General features: G+C 39.4%; 1 protein-coding gene across 4 annotated transcripts; it reads right to left on the reverse strand.

Moving 5' to 3' along the window:
• Nucleotides 1-18,997: 18,997 nt before the first annotated feature.
• On the reverse strand, nt 18,998-22,293 carry LOC112764784 (josephin-like protein). 4 transcript variants are annotated; one of them, XM_025810556.3, is made up of 3 exons: nt 21,813-22,293; nt 20,046-20,167; nt 18,998-19,737 (listed from the first exon to the last, which is right to left on the reverse strand). In XM_025810556.3, exons 2-3 carry the CDS (start codon nt 20,127-20,129, stop codon nt 19,264-19,266), a joined length of 558 nt encoding a protein of 185 aa, XP_025666341.1. In that variant the 5' UTR covers nt 20,130-20,167; nt 21,813-22,293; the 3' UTR covers nt 18,998-19,263. The 4 variants fall into 4 exon arrangements, with proteins under 4 accessions (XP_025666341.1, XP_025666343.1, XP_025666344.1 ...); XM_025810558.3 differs by having other exon boundaries at nt 20,046-20,182; nt 21,813-22,281; XM_025810559.3 differs by having other exon boundaries at nt 20,046-20,163; nt 21,813-22,273.
• Between the last annotated feature and the right edge of the window lie 1,548 nt (nt 22,294-23,841).

The raw sequence follows: 23,841 nt of genomic DNA on the forward strand, positions 1-23,841 counted from the left end.
CTGGGCATACAAAACAGCATACAAAACACCCATTGGGATGAGTCCTTTCCGCTTAGTTTATGGAAAAGCTTGTCATCTCCCTGTTGAAGTAGAGCACAAAGCCTTCTGGGCAGTAAAGGAATGCAACATGGGAATTGAGAGAGCCGGAGTTGAAAGGAAGTTGCAACTGCAGGAACTGGAAAGCCTTCACCTATAAGCTTATGAGAACTCAAGACTATACAAGGAGAAGATGAAGGCTGTATATGATCAGCACATCAAAAGGAAAGAGTTCCAACCTGGGGACTTAGTCCTCCTTTATAAATCTCGACTAAGGCTCATGCCAGGCAAGTTGAGATCAAGATGGGAAGGTCCATACAGAGTAGAGAAGGCCGAACCGTACGGAGTTTATCACCTAAGCCATCCTTCAAACTCTGAACTTATCAAAGTGAATGGACATCGTTTAAAGCTATACCATGGCGAGAACCTGAAGAAAAACAAGGAGCTTGAGATCTTCCTCTTGGAAGATCCCCACATAGCCGAAGACTGAGCTAGTGGAGCGTCCAACTTACGGACGTTAAAGCAAAGTTCTAGGTGGGAGACAACCCACCATGGTATGATCGTTCTTTTCTTTATTTTTAGTCTTTTTATTCAATAACTCTTCTCTTCATCAGTACATTTCATGCATCTACATTTCCACACTTTTATTTAAAAAAAATAATGCGACCGCCTCATTGACGCGTCCACGTCGCAAGGAGATGGGAGACAATAATAATATGAACAGAGAGTTACGCAGGAGCAGGGCTGGAGGCGTGCCAATGGCATAAATCACCCCACGCGATCGCGTCGCCGACGCGACCGCGTCATATGGGAATAATGGCCTCCCACGCGACCGCGTCCCCCACGCGGCCGCGTGACCAGGATTTCGACGTCAAAGTGGTGCACACCCGAAAGTTGTGCTAGAGTGGTGCTGGACTGGCGCTGGACGAGCAGTCCTTTTCACACGATCGTGTGCCCCATGCGACCGCGTCGTATCCCAATAATCGACCACTCACGCGATCGCATGCCCCATGCGATCGCGTCACCCAAAATTTGGCACTAATATGATTTTGAACAGAGAGTTGTGCGAGTGCGAGGCTACCCTCGCGCCATTAGCCTAAAACGGGTCACGCGACCATGTGACCGACGCGACCGCATCAATCAGTTTAAGCGCAAGTCGTGCGACCGCGTTGCTTGCGCCGCACAGTTTTCCTGATTTGCCAAATTATCTTATCTTTTTCTCCCCAAATCCTATTTTCTCTTTTCCCTCCTTATTTCTTCTCCCTCCCTTCCTCCCTTCTTCCCTCTTTCTCACTTTTTACTCTCTCTCACCCCCATTAACAAGGTTTTTCTTTTTTTTTCTTTCTCCTTCCCTCCTTACTTTTCTATTATTTCTCTTATTTTTATATGCCATCCTCTTTTCTTTTCTTTTTACCTTCATTATTCATATTTTTTTTCTTTCTTTTTCCTTTTTACTTGGTGTTATAAATTTATTTGAGTCATTGTTTTTCATTATATGCTTGTGGATTGTCATAAATTTGTTTGACAATTATATATTACTTTTTAAGGGATTACTTGCATGTTCAAATTCTTATTTTCAAGAGCTTCTTCTACATGCATGCTATGTGTTTGTGAAAAAGCCCATATGGCATTATGAACTTCTCTACATTTTTTCTACTCTAATATTCAATGCTTGCTTTTCACAAATTCCCTTTACTATTTTATTCATTGAATTTAATTGTCAATACAAACGTGATAGTTAGTTACGAGTGATAACATATTTCAATTGGACATTGAATGCTTGATATTTGCTACTCATGCCTTTGCCTGCATGCCAATAAACCTCTTGCATTTCATTGTCCTACATGCACTTGCTATATTTCCATTGATGAACTTTTCACATGTAATCCGGACCATGTGGTAACGTCATTCTTCTTTATTGTGCATTGATTATCACTTACATCACCCTCTTCCTTGCTCTACCCCTTTAAATTTAATTTACTTTCTCTTCCCTTTTTCAGGATGGCCACCAAGAAAGGAAAAGAGAAAGCTACTCCCAAACAACCAGCAAGAAGAGGTACAAAGAGAGCATTAGTGGCAGAACCCTCTTCAACTGCGGTAAAGCCCTCAACAAAGAAAATTAAGAGGATCATAAAGGTTGATGATAAAGAAAAAGCCTTCCCATCAAAGGACACTGCACGATTCCCCAATCGCTACTGTGAGCAGATGTTCTCCACCCTGGCTGAAAGGAGTTACAACAACGAATACCTTCTTCTCCTCCCGCCCAATATTGCTACCTTTGTTGAGCCGCAAATTGCCCGAAGACAATGGGGTTTCCTACAGAGACAGCTGATAAACCCATATTTTATGATGTATTTTGTGCTTAGTTTGAGTGATTTATTCAATCCTTCACCCACTTAGTCATGTTAATTGCATGGTTTTACTTTCCCTTCCTTATTATGTGATGTATGTGAAAAACATGTTTCCTATGCTTTTAAATTAATTATTTTAATCACCTTTAATTCCATTCGATGCCATGATCAGTGTGTTGAGTAGTTTCAGATCTTCTAAGACAGGAATGATTCAAAGGATGGAAAGGAAACATACAAAAATAGAAGGAAAGCACAAAATGGAGTCCTTGAAGAAACTGGTATCCACGCGATCGCATGGACGCGATCGCGTGCCAAGCGCGAAGAAGCAGCGATGCGGCCGCATGACTGACGCGACTGCGTGGCAAGGAAAAGCTCCGAACGACGCGACTGCGTGACCCACGCGGACGCGTGACAGAGGCCATGCACCAGAAATTGCAGAAAACGCTCATAGCGAATTCTGAAGCCCTTTTTGGCCCAAATCCAAGTCCAGAAGGCATAGACCAGAGGTTATGAAGTGAAGGAATGCATCCATTTAGAAAGAGCTCGCCAATTTCCACTTCTCATGTTTTAGATCTAGTTTTGAGAGAGGTTCTCTCCTCTCTCTCTCTCTCTCTCTCTTAGGATTTAGGACTGCTCTTAGTTTTAGGAGTAACTCTCAATCCCAGGTTCTTTATTTTTATTTATTCTTCCAATTTAGTTTATGAACTCTTCATGTTAGATTACAATTTCACTTATTAATGTTATCTGAGGTATTTTAATTCATGATTGCTTTCTTTAATTTATGTTATTGTTGCTTTACATCTGAAGGCATTTTTATTCCAGCAAATTTACTTTTTCCTCTTTTGGTCTTCGTTAAGAAAGCAGTAACTCAGGAGTTATCTTATCTCAACATAATTGATAACTGTTATCTTTGCCAATTGAATTGAACTTCAATAATCCCAATCTTTTCTTAGGAAATAAATAGGATTCGAAGATCAAACCAATTTGTCCCTTGACTTTCCTTTGCTTTAGCAAAGATTAACTAAGAGGAATTAAGATTCGACTTTCATTGTTGTTGATAAGAATAACTAAGCCTGGACTTCCAATTTCTCATACCTTGTCAAAAGTTTGCTTTACAGTATTTGTTTATTTATTTTAATTGTTATTTAAATCAATTGTCATAATTGTCCCTCAGTCTTAAAACCCCCAATTCTACAATCTCCATAACCAATAATAAGAACATACTTCTCTGCAGTTCCTTGAGAAGACGACCCGAGGTTTGAATACTTCGGTTATCAATTTTTAAGGAGTTTGTTACTTGTGACAACCAAAACGTTTGTACGAAGGGATTTCTATCGGTTTAGAGACTATATCTACAATGCGAATGTTTTTATGACATTTTTTACTGGCAAAAATCCCAACGTCAAAAATGGCGCCGTTGCCGGGGAACTGCTAACGTGTGCCTTATTATTAGTTATTGTAAATATTTTTCTTTTACTTGTTTATTTATTTCTGTTTTTCCTTTTTAATTTTATTTGCCACTATGAACTCTCACCCCTCTCGCTTTGAGTTTGGCTCTAACTTTGTTGAAGGAAATAGAAGTTACAGCAGGAATATGCATCAAGGTCAGACCAATCAAGGATGGATGGAGCCAAGAGGATCTAATCAACCCTTTAGGCAACAACACTCTCCAAGATATCATGGACAACGACCATTCTACAATGCATACCCAGCTGATAGATATGGTGGACAACCTTGTAATCACCAACAAGCCCCACCCCGCGCCTATAGACCATCCTCTCAACATAACCTCGAACCACCACACTCACAAGTTTATTTTCGCCATTCGCCACCGTATAATCCTTCCTTACCCCAGTTCCAATCCAATCACTCCCAAGCACCACCACTTTCCTATGTATCATGTCCAAATCCACCACCCCGAGAATCAGAGGTTCGCCTCAAGGCAACAGTAAATAAACTTCAAGCAACTATTCGACAACTGGAGCAAGCAGTAATTCAATTAGTTTCTAGACGCGCGAACATTCAAGGACCAACCACAACTCCATGTGGACAATCTAATGAAGAGCGTAGCATGAAGGAAACACTAGAAACTCCAGTGGACAATACAGAGCATGAATTCGTACTAGAACAAGTAGAAGACGCTGTCAGTGTACAAGAAGAAGAGTTGGTTGAAGATCTAGGAGACGCTGAACCTCCATGGGAATCCAGAGCTGAGGAGAACTTTGTCAAGGACCTTACAGTTAATGCTAAGGAGGATATTGCACAATCCCCAAGGCAAGTCGTTTATGAAAAACTAGACGGAATAACCCAGGACACAAATTCCCTTGATAATGATAGTCGCAAGTCAAGCTCTCTTAGTAATGAACTTGCATCCACAAGTGAATTCTCTGAGATCGAAGAATCTTCCCCAAATGAATACGAAGATGATGCAGAGGTAGATTTCTCTCAACCTCCCATCTATGACTCAAGTGATGAGGAAGACATAGAAGACTTTGACCAGGACTCAGATGCATTTGAAGAACCTTACAAGGAAGTGGAGGAAATCACAGAAGAACACAAGGGAGTAGAACTCACAGAACCATTGGAATCACCTATCCCAAGGCCATTACCGCCTAATACAAGCTTCAAGTGGGTACAATCCTTAACCTTTAAATTTACTTATTCACTTGAATATGGTTTACTTGAAACAGATGGCCAGCTTAGAGCTCTATGCGGCTTTAAGAGTAAGAGGGAAATGGCTCGTGTTCAGAGCTGGTGTACAAGGTTCAATAAGGTTCCACGCTTCAACTTGAAGTGCACGGATTGGTATCAAGCTCAATTGAATGGATCTCGGAAAATGTTTGGTCACTATGGTGAGAATCTACTTTCTAAATCACCCGAATGGAAAAATATAGATCAAGACGGAGGCGAATTTAGATCCAAGGCTTGGGATCCTGGAATCTCTTCTGACATTCGTCACCCCGGAAGCCTACAAATCTGTTTGAAGCTGCTCAGAAGCTTTACATGCCTAGTTTGGGACCCCGGAGGCTATTGGCATTCCAAGCACTGGTGGAGATTTCTGAATGAATTTAAACACAAGCCACCATAACAGGAAGCTCTTCAAATGTCCAACTTAAGGACTTTAACTAAAAGTGCTAGGTGGGAGACAACCCACCGTGGTATGATCGTTCCTTTTGCAATTTTAATTTTATTTAGTTTTGTTTGTTTTTGAATTTTATTTTATTTTATTTTATTGAATCTGGAATCATGCACAGCATTTACATCAAGCACTGCATTCTGCATATTGCATTCCGCATTCTGCATATATAAAAAAAAGGGGTGCGCGACGCGACCGCATGCCCCATGCGATCGCGTCGAATGGCGAACTACACTTTCCACGCAACCGCGTCATCCACGCGGCCGCGTGACCTGGAGATCGGCGTCAACATCCAACGTCCAGAAAGTTAGGCTGGAATCGTGCAGCCGTTGTGCGTCTAGCACAAAATGGCCCACGCGAACGCATGCCCCATGCGATCGTGTCACATGCACACAACCAATCCCACGCGACCGCATGAGCGATGCGATCGTGTCGCATGGATTGCAGAATTCCCAATAGGAGACAGAGAGTTGCGCTGGAACGACGCTGGATTCGTGCGTTTAGCACAATTTCCAGCGATGCGATCGCATGCCCCATGCGATCGCGTCATCCCTTCTTCTACCCCCTCCATGTGATCGCGCACCCCACGCGATCGCGTCAACCCCATTTTCACCCCAACCACGCGACCGCGTTCCCCACGTGGCCGCGTGGATTCAAAAATATAACCCCCCCAGTCACGTGAAACCCTACATTCGCGCAGCCCCCCCAATTCCTCTTCTCCCTCTCTTCTTCCCTAACCCTCAACCACCACCACCCAGCCACCACCACGCCACCACCCAGACGCCGCCGCCACCTACCCCCCTTCCTCCCTCCCCTTCTTTCTTCTTCTTTCTTCCTCCCTTTCCCCCCTCTCCGCCACTGCCCTCCGCGAACCACCACCCACCGCCGCCATCCGTACCCGCCGCTCCCACCACCACCCGCAACCCCCAACCCTCTCCCCTACTTCCCCCATTACCCTTCCCAAAGCCCCTACCCCCCCTAACAGCAGCAACCGCCGCGCCGGACGTCACCGCCACCACCCCAGCCACCTCTGCACCCAAACCTCCTTCTTTCGCCTTCCAGGTTCCGCAACACGCAATCCCTTTTATCCATTCGTAGTTTATTCTTATTTTTCCATTTTTGTTCATGTTAGGATAGTTAGATATGCATGTTATAGTGGATTTTAGGTTGTTAGGTAGCCTAAGATGTGGTTAGTGGATTTAGGTCTGTTTTTTTGCATTGTTCTTGTTTCTGTTTTATCAAATTTGCAAATCTGTTGCTGCTGTGATCTTGTTCATATGCTGTACTTTCCTGTATTTGCTACTCTTTACATTGAACTTTCTTGTTTATATTCTGTATATGTAATTGCAAGCTTTAATTTGGATTCATATGAACTGCTTGTTTGTTGTTTATTTTCCGGGAAAGTCCTATTTTAGCCGGAATGCTGCCCAAATTTCTGTGAAATATTTCTATTCATGTCTTGGTTTTGGCATTTTCAACTGAGCTTTCCTATAATTTCACCAAACCAATTCATGAATGCTTAGGCATGCATTCTTATTTTCTTTGATCTCCTGGTTCATAAATTGCACTTTTGATGTTTGATTCCTATTTTTGCCTTCTTTATCTCTATTTGAATCATCATCAAACTGTTTTACTTGTTTAAATATGAGTTACCTATAGCTTCTACCTGTGATTACTTGTTACTTGGACTATTTTCCTTATGCCTCCTACTTTAACCCATTTTTCACTAACTCACTAATTTTAACTCTAACCAACCTAACTTTTTCAAAACTTCTTTTCTTGCTTTTCTTTCACTTTCTTTTAACATTCTAACCCAGGCATGATGTTAATTTTTTTCTATTTAACTTGCATTCAATTACATTTTGGATTGTGATTTCTTCTTTTCAGACTTTTCACTGATATACAATCCTAAATGCACATTCTACTTCACTCATATTCATTATCCTATTGCTCCTTTGCCGCTTTGTGTTTTCTTTGACTATTTGCCTATTTGCTTTCCTATTTTTACTATATCCTGGTTTTCTATTTTTCAGGATGTCAGATTCCCAGAGACGGGGAAAAGGCAAGGCCACTTCTGGCAAAAAGAAACAAGGCGAAGCCTCCGTGTCTATCATCGACCTCATGCATGATGCCTCCTTGCGGGAGAAAGCCTTTACCCCGCAGGAAAAGGCCGACCAGCTACTTCCCGCCACTGACCCAGTAAAGTTTGCAAACCGATACTGTGAGCTGAAGTATCCGGTGTTTGCAAACTCCAGGAACCTATACCTGGAGCGGACTTTGAAGATCCCAGAAGAACTCCAACAATACACCTCTGATCAGATCAAACAACGAGGCTGGTTCTTTCTGGAGAGACCTCTAACTGAGGTTAATGCATCTTGGGTTAGGGAATTCTACTACAACTACTTCAAAACTTCCCTAGATGTAGTAAACCTCAGAGGGAAGCAGATATTGGTTACTGAGGAGGCAATAGAAGAGGTTCTGAAACTTCTGCCTAAGACTGATCAGACAGATGGCTATCAGAAAGCTGAGGAGGATATGCGCTTCATGAAGTTTGACTGGGATGCAGTCAAGGCCCGGATTGCCCTTGACCCGTCAGTTCCTTGGATCATGGGTCAGAACACCACCATGCCCAAAGGGATCAAGCGGATTTACCTGAACGATGAGGCTCGGCTATGGCATCAGATCTTCAGCAACTATATTATGCCGAGTACTCACGAGACTGAGATACTAGCCGCTATGATTACCCTCCTTTGGTGTGTGATGGAGGGCAAGGACCTGTACCTGCCACGCTTTATCTGGCACTACATGGCCAGGGTCCACGTCTGTGGCACTCTCCCCTTTCCCTATCTGGTTACACAGCTGGGCCGTCGAGCTGACGTGCCATGGGAGGATGCTGATGAGAGGCCACCTGCTGCAGAGTGCAAGAAGCTTATCCCGCACAGCAGGAACTTCCTGGCCTTGGGCTACAGACCTCCATTCCTGACTGCTACTGCTGATGATACTGCTACACCATCTGCCGGTCCCTCTTCCTCCACTGCTGCACCATCTACCCCTGCCACCACCACTGCACCTCCACCTGCCACAGAGCCTATCTATCATCTGGTGCACCGCTTGTTTCGACGACTTGACCAGATGGAGCATCGTAACAAGCGACGCTACGAGCACCTGAAGCTGATGATACGATCCGGTGACATCCCCTTCGAATCTGACACACCTTCTGAGGCATCTGAGGAGGAGGCGGATGAGCCCGAGGCAGAGACCCATCCCCAGGGAGAGGCGGAGCAGGCTGACACCCAGCAGGCAGCACCCCAGCAGATCCAAGCTGTAGATCCTGAGATCCCCATTCAGACAGTCCCTCCTCTCCAGCAGCCAGACATTCAGCTAGCCACCACAGAGACACCAGCTACCATCCCTCCCAGTGATGACACCCCTTCACACCCTGCTTGAGTGAGCATCAGGGACGATGCTTCATTTTAAGTGTGGGGAGGTCGCCATCTCTAGCGTATTATCTTGGTGAACCACTACAGACTCTTTTTCTTTTATTTTGGATATTTTTCTGTATTTTTCTCTTTATTTTTATTTTTATTTTCTGAGTACTTATACATTGCTTTTATGTATTTTTACTCTATTTTTGCATCTTGCACTTTAGTTCATATCTTAGTTATTTAGTTTAGTTTGCAATTCTAACTTATTAGTGGATTATTCAGTATAGTTTACCCTTTTTATCATAAGATAGCTTAGTTTAAATTGAAAATATAAAAAGGAAGTAAGCTAGGAACTTGAACATAACAGATTTAAATCCATAAACCTTGTATATATAGCATTACATCATGTAGTTAAGTTAACAACACTTCATCAAGGAGAAACACTAGAACTTTAAAGCCATTCAATATAATTTTTACATTGAGAATAATGAGAATTTTTAACTAAACCTGCATGACATACATAAGTGATAAATGATTTTTGAGCTAGAGAACACATAGCCTGTGAGTTTTGAGCTTAATTGTATGGTTACATTCAAACCATAATTTTTATTCCTGTGTGTTCCGCCCTTCTTTTATATTCTGGTATTCTTTACTTTGTTTTAATCTATATGTCCAATTATAGAATATAGAATATAGAATATAGATACATACCAAAAGAATGATTGAGGCCATCATTTGATTTTAGCTCACTTATCCCAAAATAACCTACCTTTTCACATCACCCTTGTTAGCCCCCTTGAGCCTTTAAATCCCTTTATTATTCTATTAGCCACACTACTAGCCTTAAGCAGGAAAACAAAATAAAATCCCAAGTTGAATCTTTGGTTAGCTTAAGATAGAAAAATATAAATAGTTTAAATACGGAAAACCTATTGGGAACATGGATGATAAAAACAAAAGGTAGAAGAGTTGAAAAGAATAAAATAACTCAAACTAAGAAATTTTTGGGAAGCATGCTCATGAGAAATCAAAGTGATTAAATTACCATGTGCATTAAAAAAAGTCATTTTTCAGTATTTAATAAAGGGGATACAAAAAGGATTCCCCAAATGCAAATTAAAAGCAATGCACATGGGATAATAAAAATTGAAACATGAGCATGTAACATCCAAAAGTGGGAAAATATGGGAAAATAGGTAGAGTAACTTTGTTTTACTAAGTATGTATGTTAGGTGAGATCTTAGTCTAATTAAGGATTCACTTATTAGCTCACTTAACCTTACACATATATCCTTACCTTTACCTTGGCCCCATTACAACCTTAATTAAAGACCTCATGATTTTTGGTATGACTGTATTCTATAATTGTTGATTGGTTAGATGAAGAACAAAGTTATAGAAAGGAAGAATAAAAAGAGGAATAGAGTGATTAACCCAATAAACACTGAGTGACTAGAGAGTAAACACAAATCCAGTGAGGGTTCAATAGCTCATTAAACATTTATCTCTGTTTGAATTATCTAATTGTCTTACAATTTCACAAAATGCTTTTTCTCCCATCTCAATTGTAAAAAAATGCTTATTGATTATCTAAAGCTTGGCTATATATACATATATGACTCCTTGAGAATGTGAATTAATTTAACTACCCGTAAGCTTTATATATGAGTGAATAAATTAGAATTGCATGATGCATCATTCATTTAGGTAGTTGCATTTAGATTAGATTGCATTGCATGACATTCCATCACTTTAACCTTACTTATTACCTTGGATTTAGCATGAGGACATGCTATTGTTTAAGTGTGGGGAGGTTGATAAACCCATATTTTATGATGTATTTTGTGCTTAGTTTGAGTGATTTATTCAATCCTTCACCCACTTAGTCATGTTAATTGCATGGTTTTACTTTCCTTTCCTTATTATGTGATGTATGTGAAAAACATGTTTCCTATACTTTTAAATTAATTATTTTAATCACCTTTAATTCCATTCGATGCCATGATCAGTGTGTTGAGTAGTTTCAGATCTTATAAGGCAGGAATGATTCAAAGGATGGAAAGGAAACATACAAAAATGGAAGGAAAGCACAAAACGGAGTCCTTGAAGAAACTGGCATCCACGCGATCGCATGGATGACGCGATCGCGTGCCAAGCGCGAAGAAGCAGCGACGCGGCCGCATGACTGACACGACCGTGCGCCTTAAGCAGAACGCACATGACGCGGTCGCATGACTAACGCGACCGCGTGGTAAGGAAAAGCTCCGAACGACGTGACCGCGTGACCCACGTGGACGCGTGACAGAGGCCACGCACCAGAAATTGCAGAAAATGCTCATAGCAAATTCTGAAGCCCTTTTTGGCCCAAATCCAAGTCCAGAAGGCATAGACCAGAGGTTATGAAGTGAAGGAATGCATCCATTTAGAAAGAGCTCGCCAATTTCCACTTCTCATGTTTTAGATCTAGTTTTGAGAGAGGTTCTCTCCTCTCTCTCTCTCTCTCTCTTAGGATTTAGGACTACTCTTAGTTTTAGGAGTAACTCTCAATCCCAGGTTCTTTATTTTTATTTATTCTTCCAATTTAGTTTATGAACTCTTCATGTTAGATTACAATTTCACTTATTAATGTTATTTGAGGTATTTCAATTCATGATTGCTTTCTTTAATTTATGTTATTGTTGCTTTACATCTGAAGGCATTTTTATTCCAGCAAATTTACTTTTTCCTCTTTTGGTCTTGGTTAAGAAAGCAATAACTCAGGAGTTATCTTATCTCAACATAATTGATAACTGTTATCTTTGCCAATTGAATTGAACTTCAATAATCCCAATCTTTTCTTAGGAAATAAATAGGGTTCGAAGATCAAACCAATTTGTCCCTTGACTTTCCTTTGCTTTAGCAAAGATTAACTAAGAGGAATTAAGATTCGACTTTCATTGTTGTTGATAAGAATAACTAAGCCTGGACTTCCAATTTCTCATACCTTGTCAAAAGTTTGCTTTACAGTATTTGTTTATTTATTTTAATTGCTATTTAAATCAATTGTCATAATTGTCCCTCTGTCTTAAAACCCCCAATTCTACAATCTCCATAACCAATAATAAGAACATACTTCTCTGCAGTTCCTTGAGAAGAAGACCCAAGGTTTGAATACTTCGGTTATCAATTTTTAAGGGGTTTGTTACTTGTGACAACCAAAACGTTTGTACGAAGGGATTTCTGACGGTTTAGAGACTATATCTACAACGCGAATGTTTTTATGACATTCTTTACTGGCAAAAATCCCAACGTCAAAAGCCAAGGCAGGTCAATCTTTCTTGGGTAGTCGAATTCTACTCCAACTTCCACCTGCCAACCCTGCAGTCTGTCTATGTCCGTCAGAAGCAAGTCCCCATTACTGAAGAAGCTATTCAAAAAGCTCTAGGTCTTCCCCTTGTTCCAGAAGGAATGGACGCCTTTCAAGAAGCTGCACTCAAGCGCCAGCTATACCAATTTGACTGGGACGCCGTTCTCAGAATTATCGCACTACCTGGCAGCCAATGGATCTACGGATACCATCGTACCCGCCCTAAGGGAATTTCGGCTTCAGCACTTACCTTGGAGGCTCGCGTATGGGCACAAATTATGTCCCATTACGTCTCTCCGAGCACTCACGAGTCCTCCTTCACTGCGAATATGGCCGTTCTACTATGGTGCATCCTTACAGACCAACCTCTGAATCTACCAAGACATATCCGGAATGCCATGGGACACGTACAAATTGCAGGCAACTTACCTTTCCCCGCCCTGGTTTCAGATCTTGTCTCAGCCGCCGGAGTCTCCTACAGAGCTGGGGACACCAAAGCCATGCTTCCACGGGATGATCAGTATGTCCCCAACGGGAAGTACCTTAGACTTCTAGCAGCCACTTTTAGCCAGTCTACTAAACCAGTTGAAGATATTCCTTCTTCAACACCACAAGCACCTACAACAGCCCAACTGCTCCATCAGATACTTGAAAAGTTGGATCGGCAGGAACAGAAAGCTAAGATAAGAGAGCGCCGTAACAAGCGCCGATTCACATACCTCAAGGAGCTGATCATGGGAAAATTCAAGGACTCAGACACCCCGGACTCCACTTCCTTTACCAGCACAGGGAGCCATGATGGTCCCGACTGTGGAGATACTGCTACCAGCCCACCTTTGTTCTTGACAGATGGCACCGAGGACGGTGCACAGCCTTAAGTGTGGGGAAGTCGGTCAGTACCTGACTTTCGGAGGTAATTTCTCTTTCCTAGCACCAATAAATTAGGATATTTAGTTAGATTTTTCTTTTGTAGAATAGGATAAATTGCATAGTAATAGATTAGTTGCATGCATGTTCTGCTTGATTAAAAAGACAATAAATTTCTTCTAAGACCCTATCTTTGGAACAAATTTTCACTAATTTTAATTAAAGCTTTTATGTTAAATTTGCTTGAAGTTGTATTTGGAACATGATTTTTGAGCTAAAGAACACACAACCTGTGAGAGTTGAGCCTTTATGAATGGTTATATTATTTAACCATAATTATTTTATTCTTGTGTGTTTACTTCTCTATGATTGTAATCTGTATTTTGTTTCATCCTATATGTCCAATGTTTATTATATTTATATGTTTGCATATGATTGAGGCCATTATTTGTTTAGCTCACTTATCCAAATAAAGCCTACCCTTCCAATTACCTTTGTTAGCCACTTTGAGCTTTTAAATCCCATTTGTTCTATATTTTACCACATTACTAGCCTTAAGCGAAAAAATAATTATATATCCCAAATTGAATCTTTAGTTAGCTTAAGATAGAATTGTGTGTGTTATTTAAGTATGGGAAATTGTGGGAACAAAGGATAATAAGGGAATGAATCATGATAATATAATGGGAATTTGGATACCTACTCATGTGAAACTGTAAGAATTAAAAATCTATGTGCATTGATAAGCTATGTTATTTTTATGTTTCTATGTTTATGAAAAAAAATCCAAAAATACTCAATAAATAAATAAATAAGGGGACAAAATTACCCCAATGCTGAGTCAAGCATTCAAAGATCAATGCATGTATGATAAAATTAAAACAAAAGGTTGAAACATGAGTATGGATGTGAAAGAGATTTCTGGGTAGCTAGGTATGAATTCTAAAGTTATATAGAATATATAGGTTATGTTAAAGCTTGGGTTAATTAAAGATTCAATTTATAAGCTTACTTAGCCATATATATATCCTCACCCTTACCTTGGCCCTATTACAACCTTGAAAAGACCTCATGATGTTTGCATTGGTATATTAAATGTTGTTGATTGGTTAGGAGAAGAAAAAAAATTAGAGAGCATGATTAGAGAAGGATAGAGTGATGACCCTATACACTAGAGAGACTAGAGTGTACATACATCATCAGTGAGGGTTCCATACTTGAATTTCTATGTTCCCTGCTTTCATGAGCTATCTTCTTGCATTTTTATCCGTTCTTATTGTATAAGAATTGAGTTAGTGGAATTTGATTTGTAATTGTTTTGAAGAGCTTACTTACTTTTGATCAAGTGGACAAAAATCATATAGGTTGCATTGCATTGCATAGGTTTTACGTGTTCTTACTCATTCATTTTATCTCCTTCAACTAAGCATGAGGTTTATTTATCATTTTACATGTTCTTACTCATTCATTCATTTATTTATCATGCCTTTCTTTAATTCCCTTTCTTATGTTATGAATTTTATATTTACAATGAGCGAGTACTTCCCTAACTTGATGGGGAGTTGATTGAAAGGAACCCTTGAGTTAGGATGCTCAAGAGAAAGATTGTAATTGGGTTTATTGTTGGACTGCTCTCTAGTCACAAACACCAATCCTCCCAAGAGCTGATTGGAACCTGTGGATAGAAACAGCATTCCAACTTGTTTGACTTTCCCTTACTTATTGAGGGACAACTAAACATAATAACCCCCAATTGTCAAGTGATCTTGAGAGTACCCCAACAAGAATAGGGCTTCCAGCTAATCAACTCCCAGTCAAGGCTTTTATTTAAATTTATATAAATTCTCTAATTTAATTTTCTGCCATTCAACTCAAACCTTTTTGAAAACATCTGATTAATAAAATAGCACACTTTTCTGCAACTCGTTGGGAGACGACCTGGGATCCATACTCCCAGTATTTTAATTTTAATTTCTGTGATACCCTTCTAAATTGATAAGCGGATTTCTGGTTGGTTGAGAACTATACTTGCAACGCATATTTTATGATCATTCTTAACTTGCCAATTTCCGCTGCCATCAATTTTTGGCGCCGTTGCCGGGGAGTTGCAATAGAGTGCTAAAGTTATTAATTGGAATTTATTTATTTGCATTTTGTTTTATTTTGCTACTATGAGCTGCTTGTTTCTTTCGTTAGATGACACGTTCGCTTCCTGACCCAAGCTTGCTAGTATTCGATCCTGAGATTGAAAGAACTATTTCACGAATAAGGCAAGCTCGGCGTCGGTTAGTCCTCCCTGAGGGCGGATCTGAAACGTCACTTGAGAAAGAAACCAGCCCCCGTTCTACTGATTTGGTTGTTTTACGTGCAGGTAACATGGCAGCAGCCAGGAGAGTTACTATCCAGGAGGCTGGAGCCCCTGATTTTACAATGCAACCATTTCAAGCGCATCACCCAGCGGTGGCTACAGACTTTGAAATAAAGACCGCACTGCTCAATTTGATGCCCAAGTTTCATGGCTTACCTGCTCAAGAGCCTATCAGGCACCTGAGAGATTTTCAAGCAGCCTGTTCTACTGTCAGGCGTGATGGTGCAGATGAAACTTCGATTTTGCTGAAAGCTTTCCCATTTTCTCTTGAGGGAAAGGCAAGAGAGTGGTACTACACTCAACCAGCAGCAATTGTATCCAACTGGGATACACTGAGAAGAGAATTCTTGGAAAAGTTCTTTCCAGTTGAAGTTACTGATAAACTGAGGAAAGATATTTCCATGATTGTTTAGGATGAATCCAAGACGCTTTATGAATACTGGGAGCGCTTCAATAATCTTCTGGAAGCATGCCCCCACCATATGATTGACAAGATAGTGTTACTCGGTTATGTCACACAGGGAATGAGGCCCCAAGATAAGACCACATTGGAAAGTGCTAGCAATGGGTCTATGAAAAAGTACAAGACCACTGATGAGGCATGGCAATTGATCAGCGACTTAGCTGAATCTACTAGGAATCACAGGCAGAAACAAGGCCGTTCAAAAGCCGTTGCAGAAGTATCCTCTAGCAGAGAGACTGCTGCTTTAACTCAGAGTATCTGTGAAATGACCAACTTGCTGAAGCAGATGCAATTGAATCAACAACAAGTTCAGCAAGCTCAACCTTCTCCAGCACAGCAAAACCAACAGTTAGTCCCACAGAGAGTTTGCAGAATCTGTGCTGATTATAGCCACTATACTGATGAATGTTCGCAACTCCAGGAGGAAGACAACACCGTGGCAGTCACACATAACTTCTATGACCGCCCCAACCAAGGGTACAATCAAGGTGGCAACTATAAGATGCCTAAGTCTGTGGCGGAGAAGTTGATTTCACTATAAAGGAGATTCTTGTGGAGCAAGGAGGATGAAAAAAATGGGATGCCATTAATAAAATGGAAACTAGTGCAGGCTCCGAAAAAACTAGGTGGATTGAGAGCTAGAAATGCAGTGGTTCGAAATACAGGTCTCTTGTTTAAGTGGTAGTGGTAGTTTTTAAAAAAGATTGTCCGTTATGAAAAAAGATTGTGTGTTTGTGTAATGACTTGAATCCTTTAGTGATGCTTGCTAGTCAGCCTGTACCTAAATGGGAGATCCATAGAAAGATATTTATCAATTACAGATTATAAACCCACATGTAAGGGAGAAATTGATTCGAGGCTTGCAAATGGGGGATAGGAAATGGAAGAAAGGTGTGTTTTTAGGAGGACATATGGTTACAAAGCGGGGGTTTGAAATATACTTTTCCAAAACTTTTCACAGTTTCAAACCAAAGAGGTTCCTTTATAAGGTATTGTAGATTCTGGATTGCGTTAGAATGAATATGGAACTTCCAATGCAGAAGAAAGTTGTTCCAATGGGAGTTGGGGCTACTTAACCAACTCCATGGAACCTTACAGTCGGTCACGTTATCTTTTGAGAGAAAGGATCGAGTTGTATGGAAATTTGATTAAATTAAAAAAAAAAAAAAAAAGAGGCGTTTATTCTACTAACTCTTTTGTGCAGGTTATGCAGACAGAACTACTTCTGAAGAATATAACAAGTTATAGTTTCACTAGCACTATATGGAGAGGCATTGTCCCACCGAGAGTAGAATTATTTGCTTGGTTTGTCTTGGTTGGACGGGTTAACACTAAAGAAAGATTGTGTCGACTAGATGTTGTTGGTCATAATGATACTGTCTGTGTACTATGTAAAAAAGAGGTTGAAAATATATTTCACATGTTCCTTGGTTGTTAGTTTGGTGGAGAGAAAGAAAAGTGAAACCAATAGTTGATTAGTTTCTTTGCTGTTATTTAAAATATTTGGTTTAAAAGAAATAATAGGATATTCAAGAACAAGCACTCAGAGATAGAAGATGTTATCAATAGAACGGTTATAAGTTACAAAAAATGGAAAGGTATTGACTCTTATGATTATTGATGGCAATTATCAATAGAACGGTTATAAGTTACAAAAAATGGAAAGGTATTGACTCTTATGATTATTGATGGCAATGCCGGAAATAACTGCAGATTATATTGTTATTTTTTGTTTTCTTTATAATTTCTGTTGGCCCACCATGTTGTGTTTAACTCTTTGCTTTCAAAAAAAAAACACCAACTAGAATCTCAAAATCCCATACAAATATACAAACAGATAGCACAACAACAAAATTAAATAAATTAACAATTTATTCTATTCACAATCACGATATTAACCATTACAATTTAGTAAATTTATTACAGGAGCAGCAACAAGGTAAATCCAACATGCAACAACAATAACTAATTAACGGCTAAATATCTAAACCAACACAACATTAACTTCAAAAAACTCAACAACAGTTTGGAACGAGAGAGGGATCAGAATCGTTCAAAAAATGGCAATGAAGCAACAATAACAAAGAATTGCTCATATTTTGTTGGTTTCCTAACATCCCCCCCCCCCCCCTTTCTTTTTTTTTTTACTGAAACGACTTAACTAAAAAAGGTCTCCCCCCTTCTTTTTTTTTTTTACTGAAACGACTTAACTAAAAAAGGTCTATTCTCGATTCAGTTCAACTCACCAACTTCCAAACTTTTATTTCCTTTTGGAACAAGGCGGTTTTGCTTAAGAACCAAACCAACTTGCCCTTCGATTCCAATTCGGTTCAGTTTTTAAAACTATGATTACTTCTAACACATCTCACGAGTGTCTACACAGTGCGGCCGATTCAAGCTGTTTACACAAGTCATTTCTCTTATTTTACGGGTTGTATCCGCAAGGATGGATTGGAGTCACATATACATATTGCAGCATATGTAGCTGTTAAGATCTTCCTAAGAGGATAAAATTAATCAAATAATAAAATGTGCATGGTATGTTTTGTAAGAACAACATTTTAAGTGGTCTCCACAACCACAAAGCTACAACATTACCGAAAATCCTTAGCACATAATACTGAAACTGCAAAGAACGATTCATGTATCATTCAGAAAACCATTCCAACAAATGTTTATAGTCAGTTTCCATTATAATCTCTACCTAATGCTGATGTACACAATGGTTAAGGGCTTAAGCAGTTAAGTCAGTACTTAAACTCCTATCTAGTAAACGAAACCTTATTTCTGCCAGCAGAGTTTGACTGTTTCTTGAATTTGAATCCGTATCCTACAGGTTACAGCAATTGGTTTGTGAATTGTATTGTAAGATACAAAGTCATAACGAAAATACATTTTATATATAACAAAACATAATTAATCAGTCAATACCTTATATTCTATAAGTCAATCAAGAATCAAAATTCAGGGCATGCAGTACCCAACCCTAACAGTTCAAAGGATGCTTTACAGATCCAAATGAAGCATGGATTTCATAAGTGAACCACATACAGAGCACATTATTTCACATTATTAACATCCTTCAAAATCAGTATTCTACTGTTATACACAAAACAAAGACACAAGGAGACATCACAGGTCCAAGTATAAGCTCCATTCTCTCAAAATTGCATAAATCTTGTACTATACATGGATATACACAAAAATTCAACTCAACTAACAAGAACACATTTTTAAAAAATTAAGAAAAAAAGAAAAATTCTAAAAAGTGTCAAGACTGTTTTCCATTCATGACAAGCAAAACCTCCCCACCATGACCAATGGTAAAATCCAAGAACTCCCTTACTTCTTGTGCGTCTCGAAAACGTTGAGGGGCAGCAAGGTCACTGTCCAAGTTGTACCAAACCCCATCAATCTTCCTCAAAGCAATCCAGTGCCTACTTTTCCAAATCCCTGCAAACCTTCTCACTGAGACATTGATCACAATCCCCATCAAGATATCTTCAGGTACGTCAAGATCAATGGAGGATGCGGTGTTTCGACGGTCATGCCACACGACACTCTTTCCTTTCTCTTCCAATGCACCAATCAGAACATTTATGTCATAGTTTCCAGTAAGTGAATTGTGATGGGGCTTGAAAAGCACAGAAAGTGGTGTCCATGTTGTTGTTCCACTATTGGAACCATCAAGTGCAAGCCTTTCAGAAATTGCATTCAAGCTTGCTCTACTAAAAGCATCCTTTTGCTGATTATTATATAAAAGATTAAGGGAAAACAAAAACAACTATGAATAATGAGTTGAAATAAAAATCACATTTTTATTGAAAGAACAACCAATCTATCAATTTCAAGTGATCGATATGAATCAGATTGGGTTGAAACTGAAGATTCAATGATTGAACTCACAGTTATCAATCTCTAGAATTCACCTAAACTAGCGAAGCTCAGATTAACTTGAACAGTAAAGCTCTACTATAAATTCGTAAAATGGATTTGCAAACCTAAATTATGAATAAATTAATAAAATTGAGAGAGTAGGGTTTAGAGGAGCACCTGAAAGAGGGAGTTGAGAGAGTGCAATAGACAAAACTGAAGCCTCTGCCTTTCGTGGTAGACTTGTGACTTCTCCGTCGCCATAAATGGGCACGTCAAAACAGGAAGTGGAGTGAGACTGTCTGAAAGGGCAGAAACTAGAAAGGGATCACTCTCTCGAGTGCACAAGTGCTTTTAACGAAGCGGTACGAAATGGGTTTGTCGGGGTCATTTTATCATTTTATGTATATAAACCAAGGTTCAGAAAACCGGACCGGTCATCGAACTGCTCTAGTTATTGGTTCACTAGTTTATTGGTTCAACTAGTTCAACCAGAAAAACCGTTTTATAATAAACACCTGATTCTATAAAAATTCAATGAATAAAGCTACTGGTTCTAAACACTCTTCTACTGCATTTTTTTACTTCAAAAGGGGATCATAAAAACTAGTTCTATGAATAAACAAACTACAATGATATGCAATGCCAAAAATAGGCCAATGATAAAATAATAAAGGGTTTCTCTCTTCAATTCTATGTTCAAGCTTGTAGCATACCAGAATCAATAGAATAATACCGTTAAAATAGTCTTCCTTCTTAATTCTTATATACCTCAGAATTTCCAACAAAATGAAAATTGAACACAACACACAGCTTTAAAACAAAAACAAAACAACACTCAGAAATCAATCACCTCTTCTAAACACAGCCTTAAAACAAAACAGAACAACATTCAGAGTATGAGCATTAATCACAAAAAATTGATTTCTGAAACAACAAAAACAGAAGAACAACATTCAGAGTTTGAGCATTGATCACAAAATATTGATTTATGAAACAAAACAAAAACAGAAGAACAACATTCAGAGTTTGAGCATTGATAACAAAAAATTGATTTCTGAAACAAAACAAACACTGCAAAACCAACAGAACAGCATTTAGAGTTTGAGCATTGATCACAGAAAATTAATTTCTGAAACAAAAACAAACAATCAACAAAACAATGAAAACGGAATTTTTTTTCCTTCAGAAGAAGAAAACAATGAAAACATGAAGCACATAATAAATCAATGATCACCAATATCCAGCAAGAATCTCAAAGACAACAATAAATACACAACAACAATTTAGCAAATAAACAAGAACAAGACCTAAATAGAAAATCCAACAAATTAAATCACAGAAACCTAACAATTTAGCAAATTAAAACAACAGCAGCCCAACAATTTAGCAAATTATCAACTTAAAAAGTTCAAGAAGAGAAAATCACAACAAAAAAAAAATAAAAATAACAGAAGAACAACAGAACAACAACACAAGAACAATTAGCAAATTAACAAGTTCACACTAACAGTTAAAATTTACCAGAAGAACACTAATGCAAGTGGAATCATCATGCTAATATGTTTTCTACAAAGATGCTATTTGTGCAGCTAAAATTTCCTAATTACTAAGATCCAATTATTCTAATTTCACATGCAATCAACTTACTAAGTTTCTAAAAGCTAGAAATGACAAAACCAACCCGAAATATGGTTAAAGCATTTCATCAAACATGTTGAGTGCGGTAAACTTGAAACTAAATAAGAGAATTCAAAACTTAGTATCAATGTGATAGAGAAGAGAACATAACTATTGTATACTTTTAATTCAGTCTATAAAAAAAATCTAAACCACTGCCAAATCAAATAGTTACTTATTGTAATAGAAATAAGAAGTTGCAGAGTTTGAAGCAGAGTATTGGTGTTGTTTGAGTGTATTGTCTGGTGGTGGGTTTAGGGAACTCACAGCGGCGACAAAAGAGATCACTTCGACGGCTAGGTGGAGCGCGCGGGTTGGTCGCAGAGTTTGAAGCAGGGCAACGTGGCTTCCAGACGAACGCGAACCCGAACGGTGAACGGCGAGTGAACGCGAACGGCGAACCCCGAGCAAACTTGAACGGCGAAGAAACGAAGACGACGGCTGAACGAAGACGCGAACGTTAACGGCAACCAACGGCGGCGGAAGCGCGGCTGAGCAGACAAAGACGACGGACGCCGAGCTCGAGGAAGCAGCTGCGATCGGTGACAGCAAACGGGGGGTTGAAGACTTGGAGCACGAGGGAAGCTAGATAGACGGACGGACGGCGGCAGTATGCCACTCCTTGCGGCGGCGGTGGTGTAGGCTTACAGTGCTAGGGTTTTTTGGCTGAGCTTCTGTGAATGAAAGAAAGGGAGGAAGGGAGAAAGGGAGAAAGAAACGAAGGAGCTTCAGAACCAAGAGTGAAAGTAAGCAAATTTAGCAAAAACGACGCCGTTTTAAACCGGTCGGTTCCCTGTCCGGTTCAACCAGCCAAAAACCGGCCGGTTCATAATTAGACCAGTCGAACCGGCCGGTCCAATCCGGTTTTCAGAAATTATAAACCCTGATTCATTGTACTATAGTTTTAACCAAGGTTCTAAAAAGCGGACCGAACCGATCGGTTCGACCAGTTTAACCGCAAATCGGCGATGCAAACGGTCCGGTCCTCCTTTAATAACCGCTGGAGAGAAAACCACGAGAAAACCGATGAAGCGGCTGAAAACCGGCCGATTGGGCCAGACCGGTCTTCTAAAACAGTAAAACGACGCCGTTTTTAATTGTTTAAAAAAAATAATAAATGAAACCCGACCCGGTTACCACTCAAGAACCACCCCCCTTTCTTCCCCCATTCATTCATCTCAGTCTCACACTCTCACTAACGGTGAACCCTAGCAATCCCAAATCCCAGCCCAGTAGCCACCGTCGTCGCCGGGGTTCTCAGGTCGTCAGCGCCATCGCCGTCGCCTGGTCTCTTCCCCCATTCATTCATCTCAGTCTCACTCCACACGTGAACGGTGAACCACTGAACCCTAGCCCTCTGAAGCATTCCCAGCCCAGTAGCCCTCTATCGTCCCCGCGGTGTTGGAAGTTTATTGTAATTTAAACTTCTATTGTGGCCTAATTGTAATTATTTATAAATCATTAATGGCTTAATCTCATCCATTAATGCTAATGTTTGATGGACGCATTAGATTTAAAGATTATAACACATATAAAAATGGTCCTCTCTCTGCCTCAACACACACGACGTTTTACAGTTTCCACTCACTGAAAAGAGCGTGAAACTGCCATCCTGATGAACGTCTGAAGGAAAGGAAGGGGAGAGAAACCAGTGTTGGAGATCAACTCTATCGTAACTAAAACTCAACAAAATCAGTCTTAAAGTTCAACTCTACCGTAATCAGGACTTGTTATGGCAACCAATCCAGGTATGAAAATCATAACTTTTAAGATCCTAATTAATGCTTCCGCTAAAATAAGTTTACATGTGGTATCAGAGCTTGTGTTTTGAAAGTATGTGATTTTCTCTGATCTAATTATGATATCCACGGTGTTGGTGTTGCATGTTTCTGATTAATTATTTATAATTGGATTTTAATTAAGTGGGTTTCAAATTTCATGCCATCAAAACTGCATATTTGTAGTTGTATATGTTCTATATGTTTTCTTCTGAATATTTTAATTTGATCATAAATTATACTCATGTATGAATTTAATCTTGAGTTTAAGTGTAGTATTGATGACAATTATGAAATTATTTTGAGTACGTAATGTACTCTAAATTTATGAAAAGTCTATAAATATTTTATTTATAGCATTAAATTTATTTAGATTATTTACTGCTTGTGTACACCAAAGTGACCAAGTTATAACGTAAAATGCCAGTATATTTAATAATGTGTTAATTAATTTTAGAATTAGATTTACCCAAAGGAAATCTCTTCTATTATTAATAGACTTGAACGAGAAAAAATTA

This window comes from Arachis hypogaea, chromosome 17, assembly GCF_003086295.3.
Source record: "Arachis hypogaea cultivar Tifrunner chromosome 17, arahy.Tifrunner.gnm2.J5K5, whole genome shotgun sequence".
NCBI classification, from domain to species: Eukaryota; Viridiplantae; Streptophyta; class Magnoliopsida; order Fabales; family Fabaceae; genus Arachis; species Arachis hypogaea.